Raw genomic sequence first — 24,606 nt, forward strand, 5'->3', positions numbered from 1 at the left:
CGTCCACACGGGAGCGTCTCAGCCCCGCACCGGGCCGTCCACACGGGAGCGTCTCAGCCCCGCACCGGGCCGTCCACACGGGAGCGTCTCAGCCCCGCACCGGGCCGTCCACACGGGCGCGTCTCAGCCCCGCACCGGGCCGTCCCCACGGGAGCGTCTCAGCCCCGCACCGGGCCGTCCACACGGGAGCGTCTCAGCCCCGCACCGGGCCGTCCACACGGGAGCGTCTCAGCCCCGCACCGGGCCGTCCACACGGGAGCGTCTCAGCCCCGCACCGGGCCGCCCACACGGGAGCGTCTCAGCCCCGCACCGGGCCGCCCACACGGGAGCGTCTCAGCCCCGCACCGGGCCGTCCACACGGGAGCGCCTTCCAGCCGGGAGCCAGGCCGTCCTCACGGGAGCACCTTCCAGCCGGGAGCCGGGCCGCCCACACGGGAGCGCCTTCCAGCCCCGCACTGGGCCGCCCTCACGGCAGCGCCTTCCAGCCCCGCGCCGTCCACCCTCACCGGAGCGTCGAGTCGTGCCGCTACCCGAACGCCGCCGCAGCTCGAAGACGGCCAGCCTCGCGTTGGTAAGTCCTGGCAGGTTCTACCTCCGAATCCTCGAGGTTGGTCGCAGGTTGGAGGCCTCAGCTCAAACAGGGGAAGAGAAGGGGGATACGACAAGAAAATCGCATTCCCCCGGAGGGAGAGACAGAAAGCCCTGTTTCACCCCCCCCCCCCCCCCCGCACATAACTTTGTATTGTATTGTATTCAATTTATTGTCATTGTCTCAATCTGAGACAACGAAATGAATTTTCCTTACAGGCAGTATCATTAAAAAAAAATCACAAAGAAATTATAAAAAATAAATAATAAATAAATAATAAAACATATTAAAAATAAAATTGAAATTGAATTAAAATTTAAAAAAAAGCACAAATACAGAAGTCCACGACACAACATAACATAAATGGCACCCAGGTGAGGAAGGCACCATAGTCCAGCCAGCCTCCCCTCCGTGTTCATCCGTGGACGGGGCCTTCCGAGCACTTGCAGTCGCCGCCCCGGGTGGCCCGATGTTCAGGCCCTCACGCCGGGCTGGTGGAACGCCGACGCCGAACCCCGACGGTGAGCAGCCTCCTCCTCAGCGACCCGGACCTGCTGATCAGCCGCCTCCCGCTGCCGGAGTCTGCAGCTCCTGAGTCCACAGGCCGAGCTGGGCAGAGTCGCAGGACCCCGCGCTGTAGTCAGCGCCGCCCGCGTTGGGAGCTCTGCAAACCGCAGCTCCATGATGTTGGTGCAGCAGGTCCAGCACTCCGGGCTCCAGACGGCGACCCCCGGTAAGGCATCGCCAGCCCCGCGATGTTCCAGCGCTGTCCCGCCGCTGCTGGAGCTCCGGTCGATCCCGGCAGGAAAGGCCGCGCCAATCCAGGTAGGTAGGCCGCTGTGGGGGGGGGGGGGGGGGGGGGAGGACGCGACTCGAATAATAGTCGCGTCCTCACCAGGAAGCGGCTGAAGTACGGTATCCCCCGCACCGTGCCCTCTTCCCCCACATAAAAACACCAAAAATACACAAAAAAACACACTTTTACATAACTAAATAAACAAAAAAACAAAAAGATACCGGGCTGTAGGTGGAGGCTGCTGGCACCAGCGCCACCGGAAGTACACGACCTAATAACCAAAAATTTAACTGAACAAGACAAAAAAAACACAAAAAAGTAAAAACAGACAGACTGCAGGCGAGCCACAGCCATTTCACAGCGCCGCCACTTCCGGTCAATAAAAGCATGGAGAATTAACGTAATGGGTACGTCGGAGCTCGGGGACGTCTCTTAGCGGCCCGTAACGCTAACAGCAGGTACTCGGGAAGACTCGCTAACGGCAGGTAGCTAGGGAAGACTCGTGAAGATTTTTCCAATGTTGAAAAATGTCCACGAGAGCCCGGAGTACCGATGAGCGGCCATTACCGTAAATCTCCGTGTTCGAATCAGGGCAAACTCGGGAGAGCTATTGGCATGAACTCGTACCGTGGGACAGGGCTTTAAGGATGAGCACCACACTTCCAGTTGTCCTTAACATCACAGGAGGCCATCTGTAGTCCAAAGGAGATCCAATTTTAATTTACCCCCCACCCCCGTTGAAAATTGATGCGTTTTCTTCTGATCTATTTGAAGCACAAAGAAAATTGAAATTTTGCGCTTCAAGTTTCTGCAGAAGATTGACTTTGATTTAAACCAGTTATACGAATATATCCGAGAGAAAGAGACAAGTCAGTAATAGACCGGAAGAAATACTACAGAGATCGTTCCCAACGACAAATGAAAAATATTTTATTGGATGCTTCTAGTGGAAATGGAAAACATGTTCCTTATTAATTTACTTTTGGTTAAAATTCAAAGACAAAACTCCCCCCTGGCAGTGGCATCATCGGGCATTGCTTCAACACTTTCTATGGGGGGGTATCCAGCTTTAAAAAACCCTAACATTTTGACAAATGGAGAGACTCTTGATCTGTCACATTGGCCAGGGACCTGTAAAGGACAACTTATTGTCTGGTATTTTAAAAAAGGCTCGCAAGGCAGCTATTGCAGCAATAGATCAAACGTTGAAAGATCTTAAACAATAATAAAATTTAATTGGAGATGGGCACAAAAAGCTGGAGTAACTCAGGCAGCAGCATCTCTGGAGAGAAGGAATGAGTGACGTTTTGGAGATGCTGCCTATCCCACTGAATTACTCCAGCTTTTTGTGTCTATCTCCATTTAAGCAGTTCCTTCCTACACAATAAATTAATTGGCATTGTTACCTCAATGCTAGTTAGAGACTTTTGTCAAATGCCACTAGTAATTCCACACGGCATTAGAGCAGGTGAATTGATAGCCTGTTTTAATGCATCATAATTGGGAAATGATAAGCACACTTGAAAACAAAAATGCATGTGCAATTGACAGGCAATCCATCCGACTCAACAGGAACGAATTTGATGAAAAACATTGGCCAAATTATTACACCCCGTGACGAAAGCTGTTTGGCCAATTGTCACTCAACACTATTTAAATTACTAAGTGTTGTATGAAGAGCAAATTAAGCACCAAAAAAATGACAGTGTAGTCCGCGAATAAAGACCTTTGTTTAAAGACTCCTATTGAACCCGCACAATATAAATCTCTTGACAGGGTGACAGACATTGATGAAACTATACACTTTCCTTGTTGAAGTTTTAAAATCTCTGTCACAAAACGCTGTGCCATCAGATAATATTGATAAGGAGATAGAAACATAGAAACATAGAAAATAGGTGCAGGAGTAGGCCATTCGGCCTTTCGAGCCTGCACCGCCATTCAATATGATCATGGCTGATCATCCAACTCAGTATCCTGTACCTGCCTTCTCTCCATACCCCCTGATCCCTTTAGTCACAAGGGCCACATCTAACTCCCTCTTAAATATAGCCAATGAACTGGCCTCAACTACCTTCTGTGGCAGAGAATTCCAGAGATTCACCACTCTGTGTGAAAAATGTTTTCCTCATCTCGGTCCTAAAAGATATCCCCCGTATCCTTAAACTGTGACCCCTGGTTCTGGACTTCCCCAACATCGGGAATAATCTTCCTGCATCTAGCCTGTCCAACCCCTTAAGAATTTTGTAAGTTTCTATAAGAAGATAATCCGATAATGAGCTTTAATCAGACCACTCATGAATATGATTCCACCAATACTATGTCACAGCATCAGATTAATATCTATTGTCATATGTGAGGCAACAGTAATTTAGGTTAGGAGTGTGGGGGGGGGGGGGGGGGGGGGGGGTAATAAATCAATAGTGCTTTTTATCGTCACATGTGCAAAACAGAATGAAATTCTTTGAGTTGCCAGATCTGGCGCCATTTGCAAAGTCTGGTCTGCATGCTAGGTCTCACCGAGTGGCATCCGATACAGGCGAGCCCCTGGATGGTTTAGTGTCCCGATGTTCCTATTGTCACCTGGCCACCTTTGTGCTCTGGGGGACGTCAAGAGCGGCCTCAAGGGTGCGGTAGGCAAGACCCTGGTTCACTTTCCTACCAGCTTTGCTCCTCGAGGCTGTCGTCGCCAGTTCCCTCCACTTCAGTACTCCGGAGGGACGAGCACCGAGGCTTCCCCTCTACATGCCGCGGCCCACCGGGTCTTCCCGAATCTTCTCTGTGGCCCACTTTGTTTTCCGACCGGCTGAGGCGTGCCTGTGGTCGGGTGTGGACAGGGCTTCCCTTCATCCTTCAGACCCAATATCCCATCTGACCTACCTTTTGAATTCAAACAACATTTGTTCCTTGGTCAACATAATTTTGCAAGGAGCATTAAAGGAGGAAAAATAACATGCACGGAGAAACAAGGAATAGCAGATGCTGGTTTACAATAAAAAGAGAAAGTGTTGAGTAATTCAGAGCATTGGGCAGATGACAGGGCTGTCACTTAACATTTTTCTCTGATGCCAGCCGGGCAACAATATCTTTTGGCATAACTGGTGAATCCATATGTCTTGAATACTTTTTTGATTATCTGTGTCACCGGGCAACTGTTAATTTCGAGCCCTGCAGAATTGAAGACAAATGTGGGTCCCTTGCGATCGGAGACAGGTGAATTTATAATGGGGAAACAAGGAAATGGCAGAACAGTTAAACAAGTAGTTGACAGTAGTTGATCAAATAGAGAGATCAGGGGTTTGTGGAAATTATATGTAAACATATACTGAGAGTAATCTTGCTATATCACTGTGAAGGCAAGCTAGTGTCAATGGCCAAGATCAAAGAAATGTTCTCATTTAATTTTTTTAAAAGCTAATTTTAATGATTTGCTATAAACTGGAAAATTATTACCATACGCACCAAATCAACTACAAGAAAGAGATATTTATTTCAATCGCAGAACTGAAGAATTTCAAAATATTTGTGTATATACGAGTCGACATGCAAGCAAGCACAGGATGATTCACAAAACATCTGCATTCCAAAAATAAAGGCTTTCTGTAACTCATGGTACAGAATCTGATTCTCTTTGATACACTACCACAAAGTTTTCTCATGGCTAAACAATGTACAAGATTTCAGGTTATTCAAGTCACATTCATCTGTTTGGCATATTTGCAAATCAAGAAGCAAAATTCTGCTCAAATTCTGCTTACAACTAGAACATATCACGGCACTGGAACAGGCCCTTGGGCGTCAAACAAGGTGCTAAGACCAACTCTTATCTGCCGGCACATAATACCCCTCTCCACCATCAATGTGTCGATCCAAAAGTCTCTTAAATTGAAATTTACTTTTCTACCATGCACTATTCAAGCTATCTGTGCACCAAAAAGCATCATTTGAAGAGCATTCATTTGCATACCAATACCATTTTATAACAAGAAATATGCAACACATAACGAGTTCAGACCAGTCCCTCAAACAAAAAAGCCTAAATTCAGTTTTGATTGGGAAGCTTACAATCCTTGGGTTTTGCTTGCGTAGCTGACAAGTGTGAACTTTCAATTCACAAATTTTAGGTAACTTCTAGAAACACCTCCCAACCCTTTCCCCTCCTCCCCCCCAAAAAACAATCAGTTAACTAATTCCACAGTTTGCAACTATATATGCCTCTTGGATTGTGAAGACCGCCAGCAGGATTATTGGTGCTCCACTCCCTTTCCTGCTGGACATATACAGGAAGAGATGTATCAGCAGAGCCATCTCCATCATCAAAGACCCCTACCACCCATCGCATGACATTTTCTCCATCCTGCAATCTGGGAAGAGGTACAGGAGCATTAACTGCAAAACCAGCAGGATGCTCCTCAGCTTCTTCCCACAGGCTATAAGACTGCTAAATGGACTTTGCCCCCTGCCAAGTATCGCGCACCAACCACCAACCTGGACACACTGCAGCAGAGCCACTGTTGTGCCGCTGCCGATCGGAACGCCTGTTGAATGTTTAGTAGAGTGTTAAATTTGTTCATGATACATGTATTTTTATTTCTATTTATTTTTAATGCACACTGAATGGACACTGGTTGAGCAACGTTTTTTGTTTCCTCTGGGTATGTGAATACTCAGGAAATGACAATAAAGATATACAATACAATTCACATCCGTCTCGAGCTTATCAGGGAACCTCCATGTCCGAGGTCATCAGTTGTTGGCCCTGATTTACCCTGTTTTTCCTTCATATTTCCCCCCCCACTCTCCCTGCTCCTATCAGTCTGTGAAGGGCCCCAATCATAAACCATCTATCCATTTTCTCCAGAGATGCTGCCTGATCAGCTGAGTTACTCCTGCATTTTGTGTCTATCTTTGGTATAAACCAGCATCTGCAGTTCCATTATATTACAATACGATGGAGGTTTATTTATCCCAGGAGGGAAATTGATCTGCCAACAGTGATAAAAACACAAGTTACATGAAATTAAAGTGAAGAGTGGAAAGGAATGGGGGTGTGCAAAGATTGGGGAGGGGGGAGAGAGAGAGTCGGTCTCCATTCTAATTTTTGTTTAGTTTCGAGATGCAGCATTGAAACTGGGCCTTCAGCACTCCGAGTACTCTAACATGACTAATCACATTCTTTAGAAATATAGATTCCATCATGTAACATGATATTTTCACATTTTTAAGCATTATTATCCTTGGCATGTATGTGAAACTATCACACCCAAACTTCAATGATAACAACTAATTTCCTTAAGAGATGATGTTGGGATACTTCAATGAATATGCAATTCAAAGAAATCCCATTTTCATCTCAATTTATGGACCCTTAATAGATGCCTAATGACCTCTGCAACCAATTTAACTCGTCATTAGGTACTTGGAACAAATATCTTGTTCTTATCTGGTGAAATAGTATATTTCAGTAGCAAGGGGAAATATGATTAAATAGTCTATCATGGCAACCAACCTTTTGACCCGACTCATCCATGCCGACCCAAGACGGCCCATCTAAGCTAGTCCCGTTTACAGTGCCTGGTCCTATTCTATCAATCAACATTGGATATTAATGAAGCAAAACCACTTTCAAGTTTCTAAAAATATTTGTAATATATGAATTTTCTTCTACATGTTCTCAAAAAAAAACAAAAACGGTTGCTTTGGGGTCAATTTGGCGCTGAAGCTAATTCCTCAAATAAATTGTGCTGGCATTCAGCTGCATCCAGCTAGGCACGTTTCTGTGGCTGGGCTCCAGGTGCAGAGCAATGGTGGAACCTTGTCACACTGGAAATCCACAGGATAATCCAGAGGAATCTGCCTCTCCCACTCCATGCAAATCAGACCAGCACCAGACATTATTGCTAGGCCTATAAAATCGAAAAATGCCTCCGCCTTTCAAAAACTGTGTTTTGCCATTCCGTGGCCAGCTTCAGTTGTATGTCACCCAAGCCTGGCTATACTTTGATGAAAAACTCGTCAGTGGCTAGGCACTCTGCTTCTTGCCCAGGTGTGGTCTCACTAGGGCCCTATACAACTGCAGAAGGACATCTTTGCTCCTATACTCAACTCCTCTTGTTATGAAGGCCAACTTCCAATTCATAACGAGTTGGTCTCCATTCGTCGTTTTTTTTGGAATCATATGGTGCAACACAATTGTAAAAAATAACTGTTTCAGGACTGGACGAGGTTTGGTCAAGATTATAAATAATGATCTCCTTTTCTTTTCACTATTTTCTCTCTCAACTTTCTTCATTTACTCGTTTTCTTTCTTCACACACTATATATTTCACATCTTTCTATCCTTTACTATCTAACTTCTTTTTCTTATTTTCATCTTTTTTCAATGTAACAAAAAAAAAAGAAGTTGTACATAAAATGTATTATGAAAATATATATTAGGCATTTTGGTGCCATATGACTGTACTTACTTCTAATAAAATAAAATATTTAAAAAAAAAATGAAGGCCAACTTGTCATTCACTTGCTTCACTGCCTGCTATATCTGCATGCTTACTTTCATTGACTGATGAACAAGGACCTCCCAGATCCCATGGTACTTCCCCTTTTCCCTGTACGAAATACATGCAAGAAATATGAAGAACTCCGACCTCCTGTCTTTATTCCAAGAAAGGTTTGGCAATAGACTGCACCTTGAAAGCAGTCACAAGGAACTGCAGATACTGGAATATTGAGCAAACAAAGTGCTGGAGGAACTCAGCAGGTCAGGCAGCATCTGTGGAGGGAGTGGACAAGCGTTTCTGGTTGGGACCCTTTTTCAGACTGGACAGGTGTCATCAGTTGTCAGTCTGAAGGGCCCTGACCAGAAATGATGTCTGTTCATTCCCTTAAGAAATGAATATTAGAAAAATCGTGCATGAACACAGCAGCATGTTCAACACGCTAATTGATCTATATCCTACGTGGAAATAATCTTGGCATTCACATTAGGTAAATTCCTCTAAAGTCTTGTTTGCACTCTAGTGATGGATCCAACCAATCAAACACTTCTGCTAATAAATAATCAGGCTGATCAATTAGCTTCCTTCCCGAACTACGTTTTAGATACACGCCTTTCCTTCGTGGGCGAAGGTACCTACTGAATTATGCACTTTTAAAGAACAACGCAGCTAGAATTTCAGTACTATAATTGTCCTACCGAAAATCTTAAGTGAACTCCAACTGTGAAGAGCCGCTGGCAAAAAAAACCCCACAACTATTTGCATTCATGCCAACCAATTATAGGCAGCAGAGTGGCACAGCTAGAGTTACTGCCACACAGCATCTGAGACCCGGGTTCGATCCTGACTACAGGTGCTGTCTGTACAGAGCTTGTACGTTCTCCCTGTGACCTGCGTGGGTTTTCTCTGGGTGCTCCGGTTTCCTCCCCTATGCCAAAGACGTACATATGTGTGGGTTAATTGGCTTCAGTAAAATTGTACGTTTCCCCAGTGTGTAGGATAGTGCTAATGTACGGGGCGATCGCTGGTCAGCGCAGACTAGGTGGGCCGAAGGGCCAGTTTCCACGCTGTATCTCTAAAGGAAATTAGGCTCAACATTCCCAAGTAGCAGAAACCTGCCGGATATTAATATGTTAAATATCACTTGGAATACCTAAATGATCAACTATCAGAGTAATTTCCTTTGAAACACAATGCAGAAAATAGTTTTGAACCAATGAACCGTTTGAAAACACTCATGTCGCAATAATACAGAAAGAATGCAAGAAAAACTCTGCAGAACTCACCTGGTAAGCGTGTACTCCCTGAGTCCTGAATGCAAGTTCATGGCTGAAAATGTACCTATGCATCCTCGCAACCGTTTATCACGGCCAATCTTCCACGTCACAAATAATGGGCTGCAAAATAAATTGAGGCCATAAGCACTACGATAATAAATACTATCTGAACAAATTGTTATCCGTGAAGCAGAAAATCTATTTGCCTTTCTGCCCACTGTCAGAATAAAATTTGAAGTAGGAATGGATAATGATGCCACTTTTTCCATAAAGATTTTATAATACACATTTAAAATTCAACATAAAAGTTATACATATTCAATGCAGTTACTTTATATTTTAAGGGAGAACATAGAAGAGGCAGCTGGAATTGAGTTATCTTAACGTGTTTTAAAATTGGGAAGCTTAGAAAGTGTAGATAAAAGCAGGCCATAAAATATTAATGATAATGCACACAATAATGACATCTGCCAAGCGGCTTGAATCACAGACACACAATAGCAAATGTGAAACATTTTATGACCAACCACAATGGAAATTTACAAACTCATTAAAACTGGCGAATGGGACACACAGTGTTCAAGACGGAACTGCAGATGCTGGTAGATCGAAGGTACACAAAATTGCTGGAGAAACTCAGCGGGTGCAGCAGCATCTATGGAGCGAAGAAAATAGGCGACGTTTCGGGCCGAAACCTTTCTTCAGACTGATCTGGGACACACATTTGGGAACAGTTCGAAGGTGTTAATTTTAAGCGGATGTGTATAGCGATCATAGATAGCTGTGCAGAATAATCCGTGTAGTATTAGTGGGAGATTTTAACTTCCCTAATATTGACTGGGTTACGCACAGTGTAAAGAATTTGGGTGGAGTTGAATTTGTTAAACAAGTCCAAGAAAGCTTTCTTAATCAATCTAAAAGGTCCACTAAGTCAAAAAAGCTTTCTTAATCAATCTAAAAGGCACAATAATTGACCTCCTCTTTGGGAATGAGTTAGGGCAAGTGACTGCAGTTTCAGTTGGGGAGCACTTTGGCACCAGTGACCATAATTCTATTAGTTTCGAATAGTTATGGAGAAAGATAAGAGTGATCAAAGTGTACAAGACTGGCCAGTTTCGGGAATGGTGGTTGACAACAGAGATTTAGGCTCTGGTCAGGAGAGTAATATATCAGGTCCAGACAGATGGGATCGAGCAAATCGCTCTACGAGTACAGGTGTAGGTGTACACAAGAGAACAATGAGGGCATGAGAAGGATCTGGCAGATAAGGTAGACGGAATTTCCAAGAGATTCCATAGGTGTATTGAGTGTAAAAACGTGGCCAGGGAGAAGAAAGATACCCTTATAAATCAAGATGGTTCCCAATGAGTGGAGTCACAGGAGGCAGGTCATCTTTAAAATAATACTTATCATGTTTTACCAAATAACCAAAGAGTTAATGGCTGTCTTAAAATGCATTCATGCGAATACATGGTAGACAAAAGTGCAGGAGAAACTCAGCAGGTGCAGCAGCATCTATGGAGCGAAGGAAATAGGCAATGTTTCGGGCCGAAACGTTGCCTATTTCCTTCGCTCCATAGATGCTGCTGCACCCGCTGAGTTTCTCCTGCACTTTTGTCTACCTTCAATTTTCCAGCATCTGCAATCCCTTCTTAAATACATCCCCAGTTATCAGGAGAGGCAGAGGAGGCTAGGGAATTATTCCTTGGAGAGCAGGAGACTGTCCCCTTTTGAGGTGTAAAATCATGAGGGGACCTAGATACGGTGAATGCACTGTATTTTTCCCAGGGGAGGGCAAACAACAAGAGTGCACAGGTCTAAAGTGAGAGGGGGAAGATTTAATAGGAAGCTGAGGGGCAACTTCTTCCACTTGTAGGGAGGTGGGTATATGGAACGAGCTGTCAGAGATTATGGTCAAGGGATAGGGGCCTAAATAGGATCGTAGATGGGCATCTTGGTTGGGATGGGCGAGTTGGATTGAAGGCCAGTTTAAAACTCACTTCAAAATCAAAATCAAACTATATTAAAATTTTCTTGGCGTGGCATCATGTGGCTGATGCAACCAACGGCAATGCAGAGGTAAATAATAGATTTTGACTTCAACTGTGCACAATGAAATGATTCATCCTAATGTATACAGTATTCAGTTGTCTGATGATTTCAATTATCATTAGTTTTAATTAAGCATTCGTTTTATATCTTGCTCAAACGAGTTATCACACTACAGGGTTTTAGAGCAGATGACACCAATAAGGCATTACGATCCATCTGAGAATGCACAGCATGGCTGATGATTACAGCGGTGAAATAAGCTTCCACAAAACACCTCATCATGGATGTCCTGGATGCTAAAAGAATTTCCACCTCGGAGTGGGATTGCTATAAATGTTGACAACTAGATTGTATAAAACTTCACATTTTCTGAGGGCAACAAAAGCCATCCAGTCCATTAAGACTACGTCGGTTCTCAGAGCTAATGAATTCCCCACTTATTTCCCCATGCCCCATTCTCTCACACATGCCTATTAGCTTCTTGCCTGGTAACCAAACCTATCCAAATCCCTTGACAGGCTTTCAGTTCCCACAATTTGTCGACCTACCTATCTTTGTATGACCACCAAGTCTAGTTGCAGTACGTACACACTGACTTGTCATGCAAGTTTGAATAAAAATAAAATTAAAACATATAAATAAAATCGAGGTCCCAGTCCTGATTTTTGTGCCAACCAACAAACTACCAGTGCCAATCCATAAATGACCCATTTATCCCAACTCCATTTTCTGATAATTGGTTATGAAACCCATTGTCACACACGTGTCTATTGACACTCTGCTGATTCTTCTACCACACATACAGCAGGGGTCATTTCAAGTAACCAATGATTCCTGGGTAGTTTAGGGAACTGTGGTTGACAAGAGAGTCAAAAGCAGTCATTTAGAAGGATGGGGGGGGGGGGGGGGGGGGGGGGGGGGGGGCTTCATTAAAACTTACTGAATCGTGAAAGGCTTGGATCGAGTGGATGTGGAGAGGATGTTTCCACTCGTGGGAGAGTTTAGGTCACAGCCTCAGAATTAAAGAGCGTTCCTTTGCGAAGGAGTCGAGGATGAATTTCTTTAGTCACAGGCTGGTGAAACTTGTGGAATTCTTTGCCAAGGCTGTGGAGGCTAAGTCATTGGATATTTTTAAGGCAGGGATGGATAGATTCTTGATTAGTACAAGTGTCAGAGGTTATGGGGAGAAGACAGGAGAAAAGGGTTAGGAGGGAGACATAGGTCAGCCATGATTTACTGGGCCGAATGGCCTAATTTTACTCCTATCACCTATGATCTTATAACTCAATCATCTTTGGGATGTTATTCTATGCCTATGTATTGCTTGCATCATTTTATGCTCTTCAGGTTTGAGCATTTCTTTACTTTCCAATTTATGTAGAATAAAACACGTCATTTAACTGGAAGAGAAATTTAAACACTAGTCCCAAGAATAGCTGCCAAATCAAAAACAGCAGGATATTCAACACTGTGGAATTTAAAGAAGCCACTTATTTATTTTATTTGGCAATACTGGAAATAGTGTGAAAAAAAAGTGACCTATCAACGGATGTGGTAGTCTGAATAAATCAAAGCGGCTGAACCCTGGGAACATTTTATCTTGATATCACAATACACAGAGGAAATTTTGTGCAGAATTCCAGTTTGAGGAATTCCTAACCAAGTAAGTAAAATATAATTAACAAATGCAAAAGTTTGAGAAATTCAGTCTCACAAAGTAGTCTCATTCAGCCTAATAACAATTGAAAGCAGAGTTTGGGCCACTACCTATATAACAAAATTAGTTTAATTTTTTCTGTTTCTGAGCTGATCATCCAAGTTTAGAATTCTGAACGGCAAGCTGCCACATTCCCAATGAACCTGAAATAGTTAAATGCTTTTAAATATATAAAAGATACATAGTGGAATACTTGACTAGGTTGTAGCTTATATTTCATCTCAAGCAGGCCTTCTCCAATGGATTGATAAGAGAGAGAGAGAGAGAGAGAGACAAGCCCAGGCTTGCCTCAGGTTGATGTATATTGAGACAATGACCGGTGCCGTTGAAATGTGTCTACCAATTGATAAGAGGGACACGCTCAGACTCGTCATGTAGTGATGTGTATTGACTGAATCTTGTGACCATGATTAATAGCTTTGGAATGTGATTAAGTGACACACAGTATAAAAACACCATGCAAAACTTACTTTGTTTATTGAAATGGTAGAACGGGCAAGTCAAGTGTCTATAGCTTACTTGACTGGTGTATCCCCATCACTTCCGCCGGCTGATGATCAGTAAAGCTGGAGTTGGTTTACCTAACGTTTTTGTGAGTTGTCTGTTTATTAAGAAGTGAACCTTATCAAACCAGTTAGACAGATGGTGTAGAGAGATTCCCAGACCCATTATCCACCCACCCTTGACCACACCTATGTTCCATCCACATCTTCTCTTCTTGCACTCACCCAAATTCATATACCACCAAAACACAAATATATTTGAACTATTTTTTTTCATTCACATTTAGTCAACTACTTGACTGACAATTTCAAGCATAAATATGATTTTAATCACTTCTTCCCCCATCATCCAGTTTGCGACATTTTACCGAGTGGTTTTTCACACCTGAAACTAGACTTCTGATGCAGTAGAGTATCTCCAATTATCCTGGAATGTATTATTATGTAGCATTAGTAATGTGAAGCAAGATAAAACATTGGGAAGATGTGAATGCAACAAAAAGAAAGACAAGAGAACAATCCAATTAATCAATCCACATTCCAATTAGTGAATTGTGACCATACTTCATTCTTACAAAATGATTCGATTTGCTCAACTCCCATTTGGCCAATACACCCTCAGATGCATCACTCAAGCAAATGTAGAGAATATTTGCACGGATGTTATTGTTCCATTTTGGGACATATGATAATAAAACACTCTCGATTCCATTTCATTATTTTGCTGTTGTCCTACCTTCAAGAAGGGCCTTTTTTTTTCTATTTACCTAACAATCTCCAGTCGTCTTTACTTCCAAAGTCAGCTTGGATTTATTCAGGAAAGACACAAATAACTGCAGATGCAGTTTACAAAAAAAGACAAAGTGCTGGAGTAGCTATCAAGTCAGGCAGCAGTATTTCTGGAGAACATGGACAGGTGACATGGTGAGCCAGGATCCTCCCTCATATATTGTGGTGGTGGGGGTGATGATGATTGAAGAGGCAGGAGGAGGAAAACTAGAAGAGCTAGGGGTCGGACAAACCTTGGCAAGAGATAGGTGGATAGAGGTGAGGGGTTTATGATAGGCAGATGGTTGGACAAAAACCAGAGATGAAAAGCAACAAAAAGTATGAGATGAGGATAGGAGGCGCGAATAATGAAGCCAGAGGAAGGAATATGGGGAGAAATGGTTGCACATTCAGTTAGGGAACAGGAAAGTGAGCGGGTGGGGAGGGAGGTCTTGTTCATGGGCGAGTTATCAATTGGAGAATTCAATGATCATACCATTAGGTTGTAAGCTGCCTAAGCAAAATACGAGGTGCTGTTCCTCCAATAGACAATAGGTGCAGGAGTAGGCCATTTGGCCCTTTGAGCCAGCACCGTCATTCAATGTGATCATGGCTGATCATCCCCAATCAGTACCCCGTTCCTGCCTTCTCCCCATACCCCCTGACTCCTCTATCTTCAAGAGCCCTATCTAGCTCTCTCCTGAAAGTATCCAGACAACCGGCCTCCACCGCCCTCCGAGGCAGACAATTCCACAGTCTCACAACTCTCTGTGAGAAACGTTTGTGTGTAGACGCACTCTGGCAATGGAGTATGCCCAGGATGGAACAGGATGGGAAGATAAAATGGTTAGCGACTGGAAGATCCAGCAGACCTTGGTGGATTCGGCACAAGTGTTCGGAAAAGCGGCCCCCTAATCTTTGCTTAATTCCTACAGTCCCAGAAGGCAGGCTCTAAAGGACTGAGGCTCTGGTGATAGTAATTAATCCCTGTCTGCCCGATCCCAATGCTCAGGCTGTATTAGTTTAGTTAATTCATGAGTGCTTGTCTACTTAAAACCCCCATTTAATTTACTGAAGCTACTTTTTTTTGCAATTCATTTGCACTTTGCTCTAAAATGTTTTACACAAGCAGCGGGAGAATTTGGCAAGTATTGGGCTGGAAGTGATTAAAGACAAAGCAGTAAAAAGCTACATAAGGAGGGATAAAATAAAAGTGTGTGTGTGTGATTAAAAGCAAGATGCATACATTACTTTTCCAAAAAGAAATTAAGTGAATACTGAGCCAAAGTTCATGTAACAATATCAGTAAATCTCAGGGAGACAAAAATGCTGGAGAAACTCAGCGGGTGAGGCTGAAGGTAGACAAAAACGCTGGAGAAACTCAGCAGATCAGATCAGGTGGGGAAATGAAAAACTAGGGCAGAACTAAAGAGAGAGGATGGCAGGGAATGGAAGAACAGAATTCAGTTCCCAGTTGCAGTTATACTGGTGTATAATAGCTCTCATTTATATTTAAATAATTGAGAAGTTAATTAGAAGCAAAGCTCCATGTGGTGTCACACGTTTATTTGCAATGTAAGAGGAAGATGGAGGTGAAGCAAAACACATCGCACACATAGTCATCGCTGTTAGAAAGGCAGAATTGAGGTGACAAATAAACATTCGAATGGAAATTACCAAAACTGATAGGAATTGACATAGAAAAGGCTAAAGTGTTGACCAACATGTCTCAACTTTTTTTCCAAGATTACAACTATGATCAGCAAGATTTAAAAAATATAATAGGAACATGGTTTTCCACATTTGAGGAATAGAATTAATTTTGAACATTAAAACATAAAAGCTAAAACAAAATGCTGCAAATGCTACATTTGCTATGCTAAATTTGCAAATGCTAAATTTAACACCAAATTACAGGAAATAGCACTTTTAAGCAGCTATTCCATATAAACATAGTTATTGCTTCCCCCCCCCCACCCCATTCATTACAAGGACAGAGTTCCCCTTGTCCTCACCTTCCACCCCATCAGCCGTCGCATACAGCATGCAATCCTCCAACGTTTTCGCCACCTCCATCAGGATCCCACTGCTGGCCACGTCTTCCTACCTCCAACCCTTTCTGCTTCCCGCAGAGACTCGGCCCTTCCCACTCAAACCACCACTCGTCCTTTCCCACCCAAACCACTCTTCCCCAGGTACTTTCCCCTGCAACCACAGGAGATGCAACACCTGTCCCTTTACCTCCCCCTCGACTCCATCCAAGAACCCGACTGTCTTTCAAGGTGAGGCAGAGGTTCACTTGCACCTCCTCCAAGCTCATCTGCTGTATCCGCTGATCTAGGTGTCAATTCCTGTACATCGGGAGACCAAGTGCAGGCTGAACACCTCCGCTCAGTCCGCCTTAACCTACCTGATCTCCCGGTTGCTTAGCACTTTAACACCCCCTCCTATTCCCAATCTGACCTTTCTGTCCTGGGCCTCCTCCAGTGGCAGAGTGAGGCCCAGCGCAAATTGGAGGAATAGCATCTCATATTTCGCTCGGGCAGCTTACACCCCAGCGGCATGAACATTGACTTCTCTAACTTCAAATACCCCTTTGCTTTCCCTCTCCCTCCATCTCCTCCCCCTTCCCAGTTCTCCCACCAGTTTTACTATCTCCGACTACATTCTATCTCAGTTCCGCCCATTCCCCTGACATCAGACTGAAGAAGGGTCTCGACAACTCGACGGCCGGGCAGTCGACTGCGAGTGGGCAGCGAACAAATGACTGCGAGTCGGGAGGGAGTACATTTTCAAATAAGGCAATTTTTGACACCATGAGGTAAATCTCTATGTGAGTATGTAAAAATGTCACCTTTAGCGCGTCGTGTTTTCGAGGAGATGTGAATCACAGACAAACAAAAACACACATACAAATAAAAACATAGAAACATAGAAATTAGGTGCAGGAGTAGGCCATTCGGCCCTTCGAGCCTGCACCGCCATTCAAAATGATTGTTGTAATTGTTGTAAATCTTTATTGTCATTTCCTGAGTATTCGCATACTCAGAGGAAACAAAAAAACGTTTCTCAACCAGTGTCCGTTCAGTTTTCGTTACAAAATAAATAGCAATTAAAATTAAAATACAGTCATGAACAATTTAACCCTCTAATCACATTCAATAACATTCAACAGCCGTTCCGACCGTGGCTGTGCTGCAGTGTGGGGGGTTTGTGCGCGATACTTGGCAGGGGGGAAAGTTCATTTAACAGTCTTATAGCCTGTGGGAAGAAGCTGAGGAGCATCCTGCTGGTTTTGCAGCTGATGCTCCTGTACCTCTTCCCAGATGGGAGGATGGTGAAAAAGTCATGTAATGGGTGGTAAGGGTCTTTGATGATGGAGATGGCTCTGTTGATGCATCTCTTCTTGTATATGTCCAGCAGGAAGGGGAGTGGAGCACCAATAATCCTGCTTGCGGTCCTCACTATCCTGTCCAGTTGGTGCCGTTCGTACGCCTTGCAGCTCCCGAACCAGGAAGTGATGCCGTATGTCAGTATGCTCTCGACAGTCCCCCTGTAAAAAGTCCGTAGATGTGTGGTGGGGAGGCCTGCTTTCCGTAGTCTTCGGAGGGGGTGAAGTCGCTGCTGGGCTCTCTTGACCAGAGCTGTGGTGTTGGCCGTGGACGTCAGGTCATCAGACAGGTGTAGTCCCAAGAACTTCATGCTGCTGACCCTTTCCACATCAGCTCCGTCGATGTGCAGAGATGCATGGTGATGTTTCCCCGCCCTCCTGAAGTCAACCACCATCTCCTTAGTTTTTCCCACGTTAAGAATGAGGTTGTGGGATTTGCACCAACCTGTGAGCAGCTCCACCTCCATCATGGCTGATCATCCAACTCAGTATCACGTACCTGCCTTCTCTCCATACCCCCTGATCCCCTTAGCCACAAGGGCCACATCTAACTCCCTCTTAAATATAGCCAATGAACTGGCCTCAACTACCCTCTGCGGCAGAGTGTTCCAGAGATTGACCACTCTCTGCGTGAAAAAAAGTTCTTCTCATCTCGGTTTTAAAGGATTTCCCCCTCATCATCCTTAAGCTGTGACCCCTTGTCCTGGACTTCCCCAACATCGGGAGCAATCTTCCTCCCTCCCTACATCCACATCCAAGATAATTATAGATAAGATAAGACAGAACAGCAAATGCTACTTTAAAACAAAGACAGACACAATATGCTGGAGTAATTGAGCGGAGCAGGCAGCATATCTGGAGAAAATGGATAGGCTATGTTTCAGGCCGGTACCCTTCTTCAGAATAATTATGTCATTTTAAGCTTATTTCTTAGGCTCCCTTCAGTCATGGCTGACCATGGGTGTCTCCAGGGTGCTATTCCCTATATGGAGAACGCCTATGTGTGACTTTGTTTAACGTGGGGAGACTAGTGCACAGACAGCCACCCCACGGTCCTTGACAGATCTGGGTCAGGATCCAGTGGCATGAAATCCAAGACAACCAGAGACCTTTCTCTGCTGCAACCTTTATCGGCCTTCCCAGCCGTTGTGACGCTCCACTAAGGTCAGCCATTGTCCTCCGCCTGTTCCACTGTCGAGGTCTTGGTTGGATTGCTCTTTGTCAGAGACCCCCCCCCCCCTTGACCTTACTACCATGGGTGGCCCTACCAGGAGCATAGCTCCAGGCGGCATCGCTCTCAGGATCTCAGGTCCGCACAAGCTTCTCCACCACGACAAGGTGACAATCCACAAAGCTTATTATAATGTCACTAACTTCAGAACACAGCAGTTTTCTCTGAGAAATTCAGCAATGTTCTCCAAATGGGGCAAAAGGAATCTTCATTTAAAATTGGGGAATGAACTGCATACCTAAATCTTTCCTTGCCCCACTCACACAAGAGATCATGAGAGAACTAGAGTATTTGGTTATGGGGGGGTGGCAGTCAGCCAATAAAATCTATGCCAGCTTGATGCTGGGCGATGCTCTGTGCCAGTTCCGTAACTCGGCTCACATCCTGATTTAGTTTGCAAATATTTAGCCAATTCCTTCTGAAGATTACAACTAAATTACTATCCCATGTCCTCAAGCAATGCACTCTGAATCCTAACCGTTTTGAACAGTTATTACTCATGCCAGTGTCCTTGGTTAATCAACCATTCTATTCACGGATAGACAAAAAATGCTGAAGAAACTCAACAGGTGAGGCAGCATCTATGGAAGGGAAATGGCGACGTTTCGGTTCTCGGCCCTTCCTTCTCTCCATAGATTCTGCCTCACCCGCTGAGGTTTTCCAGAATTTTTCGTCTACCTTCGATTTTTTAACCAACATCTGCAGTTAAACACTTCTATTCATGGGGGCAGTTTGTGCGTGGACCACACGGTGGCGCAGCGGTAGGAGTTCTGCCTTATAGCACCAGAGGACTAGATTCGATCCTGATTACGTATACTATCTGTACGGAGTCCGCACGTTCTCCCTGTGACCACGCGGGTTTATCACGGGTGCTCCGGTTTCCTCCCACATTCCGAAGACGTACAACTTTGTAGATTAATTGGCTTGGGTAACATTACAAATTGTCCCTAATGTGCAAGATAGTGCTGGTCATTGCGGACTCGGTGGGCCAAATAGCCCGCTTCCGTGCTGTACCTCTAAAGTTTTTCCTCTATTTACTACAGCCAATCCACTTCGATCAAATCTTTACTGCTACAAGGGAAACAACCCTAAACGAAAATGATCCAGCTACAATTCTTCATGCCCAGTAAATCTGTTCACCCAACCATGATTTCTTCCCAAAGCATATGGTTGCCTATTTTTCAGACTTTAGCATTGAAGAAACTGCCCTTTAAGGACGTCACGGTGGCGCAGCGGTAGAGTTGCTGCCTTACAGCACCAGAGACCCGGGTTTGATCCTGACTACCGGTGCTGTCTGTATGAAGTTTGTACATTCTCCCCGTGAACGTGTGGGTGCTCTGGTTTCCTCCCACACTCCAAAGACATACAGGTTTGTAGGTTAATTGGCTTAGTATAAATATAAAATTGTCCCTAGTGTGTGTGTGGGGGGGTAGTGTTAATGTGTGGGGATCACTGGTCGACCCGGACTCGGTGGGCCGAAGGGCCTGTTTCCGCGCTGTATCTCTAAACTAAACTAAAAGAACAGCAGACTAATCTTTCTTGGAAAACAGCCAGATCATTTTCATTACGTATCTGCACACAATAAGTGCTGGAACATATACTGGACAACCCATAAATACATTCCCTGGACACTCCTAAAATAGAGGAAGAAACATTACAAACAAGGATCTTTGCTATTACATACAGGACAATATCAACACACTTGGAATATTAAAGCTGAATCATCGGTCTATGAATACGACAACTGTATCACAGGCAATAATCTCATCTATTCATCTCTTTTGTACGTCTATATATATATATATATTTTTTTTTTTTGAGACATTTTAACGTTTTATACTACATTAAATATAGAAATGGCCTATAAAGATCAACAGCCCCAGCTACAATAAAAGAAAAAGGTCGAACACAAAACTGTTGTTCCCAATTAAAATTGTATTATCTTTGCTTAGCGATTTAATAGCGAATACTTGTTGCACAGTAAAGCCTAATATAGCAGAAACTTCAATTTTAAGAGAAAATAAACTATATTCCTGATTATATTGAAACACTATGTATTGGGTCTCAAGGACAAACTGCACTATTAATACCAATAAATAATGAATATTCACTATTATTCAACGAATGCAGGTTTCAGATTCAGTAAATTACCAAGGGAAACTTTCTCTTATGCAATCCAAATGATAATTAACAAGTAGAAGCAATGAGAAAGTATATGTTTGCATTATGCAAAAACATTTTCAATGCAAAAACATTTTCAATTATGCAACTGTAAAGAGACATTGAAAGCACACTTGAGAACGAGAATGTAAAGAGATGCTGCAATAAAGTAACTTTTCTAAAAAATGTACAATTTGGTCATCATTCAAATATTAGCATTAAAAGACACGCTATCCCCGAAAATATTAATAGTGCCGGAATTGACTACCATTAAAAGGTGTTTTATTGGACAATTTCAGTCCTAATAACGTGAATAATACACTTCAAAGTAAAATACTAATACCAACTTAACAGGCCACCCAAGTGATTGCATTAATCAGTTTAAATGCTAAACAAAAACTAATCTAGGGAGTTAGCATCTGACAATGACCTGTTGTAGGTAAACTGTAGCAGATCAAGTTAGGGAGGTCATGTTGCAGTTGTATAAGACATTGTTGAGGCCACACTTAGAGTATTGTGTTCAGTTTTGGGCACCATGTTATAGAAAAGATGTTATCAAGCTGGAAAGGATACAGAGAAGATTTACGAGAATGGTGCCAGGACTAGAGGGTCTGAACTATGGAGGTTGAGTAGGCTGGGTCTCTATTTCTTGGAGCGCAGGAGATGAGGGGTGATCTTATGGGGGTGTATAAAATCATGAGAGGAATAGATCAGCTAGATGCACAGAGTCTCGTGCTCAGAATGAATTGAGGACCAGAGTACATAGGTTTACAGTGAGGAGGGAAAGATTTAATAGGAATCTGAGGGGTAACTTTTTCACATAAAGGGTGGTGGTGGGTGCATTGGATAAGCTACCAGAGGTAGTTGAGGCAGGGACTATCGCAATGTTTAAGAAACTGTTATAGACAGGTACATGGATAAGACAGGTTAGTAGGGATAACGGCCAAATGCGGGCAGCTGGGATGAGTGTAGCTGGGACATGTTGGCCTGTGTGGGCAAGTTGGGCCAAAGGGCCCGTTTCCATGCTGTATCACTATGACTCTATGGTGGCCTGGGAGTCTGGAATTCATGTGCACCATGACCACGAGTCTCTCGAAGCACCTCACAATGTGGTAGGTCAGGGCCACTGGACGATAGTCAATATCTTATGACAGTGGTCATCGTAGTGCAGGAGGGAACCCGAGTGGAGTTGAGGGGTTAAAGATATTTATGAAGATTCCTGCCAGCTTGTCTGCGCAGATCCTAAAGATGCAACCGGGGGTTCCATCTGGGCCAGTTGTCAGTAAAAATGGTTATTGCCTACTTAACAGCACTGTTGGAGCAACTCAGTCTACAACATGTTAAGTACACAACACAGGTGACCACCATTAGGCCAATACATCTGTACCATTTGACAAAATGCCCAATCTTATAAAATGTTCCAGCATTACATCCACAACCCTGCACATCATCACTCTTCAGAACATCAAGCACTTTCTGCCTCTACCTCACTTAAGCAAGATATTTTGAACCTCTACCAAGTCTAAAAGAACGTTTTCTTTGAAGTCTCAAATCCATCGGCAAATTTGTGCCCTGTGGTTTTTGACCCATAGAAGGAATAGAACCTTTCCAATTTATTCTATCCTGGGCCCCACCAGTTTTACATAATCCAATTAAGCCTTTCCTCTGCTTTCTCCCTTTCAATTTAAGTAACCCTAGTTTACCCAGAGTTTAAAGTTTTCCAGTTCTGGCAAATTCTTTAAATCCCTGGCACCTTCTCCAACAAAATCACAATTTTCTTGTATTGTGGTGACCAGGATCATATGCAGTAAACAAGATTAGAGATATTTAGAGATTTATGCATTTATGCATCTAAACAACAATTAAAGATGCATACAGTTCTAGCATAACCTCAGAAAATCGCAAAGTGCTGGAGTAAGCATCTCTGGAGAATATGGATAGGTAACGTAATTGGTTGGGACACTTCTTCAGTCATGTTATTAAAGCATTTATTCTAGCATTGCCTCACTGCTCCTATACATCATATTTTGATTCATAAAGGAAAGCATGACTTATGTCTACTTAAACCATCTTATTGATGGATTTATTTGCCTACAGAAGAGAAAGTGAAGTTTCCCCTCAATGCTAATGACAGGAAAGCAGAAAAACTTGAATACTGAACAAGGAATCATAAAATCACGAAAGTGTGCGCCACTTGATTGGAATCACCGTGTCCATACTGAGCAACAAGTGTGGAAAAGGAAAACCTGGATTGTAATTCTCTGGAAGAACGAATCAACAAGCAAACAATTTCCCAACTTCCATACGCCAAGATCAATAATTATTTATTTGTTGGAGGAAGTTGGGAAAGGGGACTCTCAATATTGGCATAACTAGTTTGGAATAAGAGTTATATGCACAATGTACAAACAAAGAACTGCAGGTGCTGGTTTACACAATACAAAGTGCTGGAGTAACTCAGCAGATCAGCAACCATCCCTGGAGAACATGGCCAAGTGACATTTCAGGTGTGGATCAATCTTCAGACTGCTGATGAAATTCAGACATCCAGTCTAAGGAAGGGTCCCTGCCCGAACCATTACCTATCCATGTTCTCCAGAGATGCTGCTGAGTTACTCCAGCACTTTGTGCCTTCTTTTTTAATATGCAGAAATTGCATTTGATTGACAATCCTAATTTAGACCACGCACTGATTAACACCCTTGCTAAATTGAAATCAAGGATTTAATTACAGAAAATTGGCATTTTGCAAACTGTAACTTCACATACAAATCAATTATTCTGGACAATTAATATTTACCATTTCATAGACTAAAGCCACTTTAAAGAACAAATTTGTATTTTCATGTCACCTCAACCATTATCTACTCGATTCAGATAACATTGAACCTTGCCTTCAATGATATTCTATGTTGGCATGGCAGTTTTCTGTAATGCAGCAAGTGAAATTCTGCTTGAAATAATTAAATTTATTGTGCATAGCAAGAAATAGCCTGCTTGCCAAGTGACACCCTCGGCATGTTTTATCAACCGAAGGGAAGGCAGGTAGCTTGCCAGTTTGTAGTAACAGGAATATTATAATACACAAGGCATTCAGTTCGTTCAGCGGGAGAGCTCTGATCACCTCGTTTAATAGCTGATGTAGCAATTTCAAAGTGGTGCAAGGACAGTCAGAGGATGAAAGCACTGTTTTATTAGACCATTTCCACAAAATAATGAACCAGAAAAACAACCCATGGCGCATCCTGGAAGAAAATGTTGAACCTATTGCGGTAAAATAAGGATTCTACAAATGCTACCATGTGGTTTAGATGCTTATAATTACGGCCAGCAAAGAAAATGTATAAATCTATTTCAATTGTCCTCATTTGAATTTGCTCCATAGAACATTTTCAAATCATGCCCTGCATATTAGTTATCTCCAAACTGCTTACGTATAATCCAGCCAACTGTATCTGGGTCAACATAATCTCAAAATGGCTGTGTATTCTACAAGCAGAAGTTGTGAATTTGAATGAAGCCAACACAAAATCATGTAGTAAGCCAGAAATTGAACTGTAATGATGTCACCTTGAACTATTATTTCAAATGGCACATTACGAACAAAGTAAAAATTAGAATGTTC

The 24,606-nt window shown here is 43.2% G+C and overlaps 1 protein-coding gene across 1 annotated transcript in view; it reads right to left on the bottom strand.

Annotated features, from left to right (window-relative positions):
• LOC129702015 (nuclear protein AMMECR1-like) overlaps positions 1-24,606 on the bottom strand; it is a 108,845-nt gene that overhangs the window by 54,421 nt on the left and 29,818 nt on the right. The window contains 1 exon segment of the mRNA XM_055643502.1: positions 9,169-9,279. Coding sequence (XP_055499477.1) covers positions 9,169-9,279 — 111 coding nt within the window.

Source organism: Leucoraja erinacea, chromosome 12 (assembly GCF_028641065.1).
Source record: "Leucoraja erinacea ecotype New England chromosome 12, Leri_hhj_1, whole genome shotgun sequence".
Classification (NCBI taxonomy): domain Eukaryota; kingdom Metazoa; phylum Chordata; class Chondrichthyes; order Rajiformes; family Rajidae; genus Leucoraja; species Leucoraja erinaceus.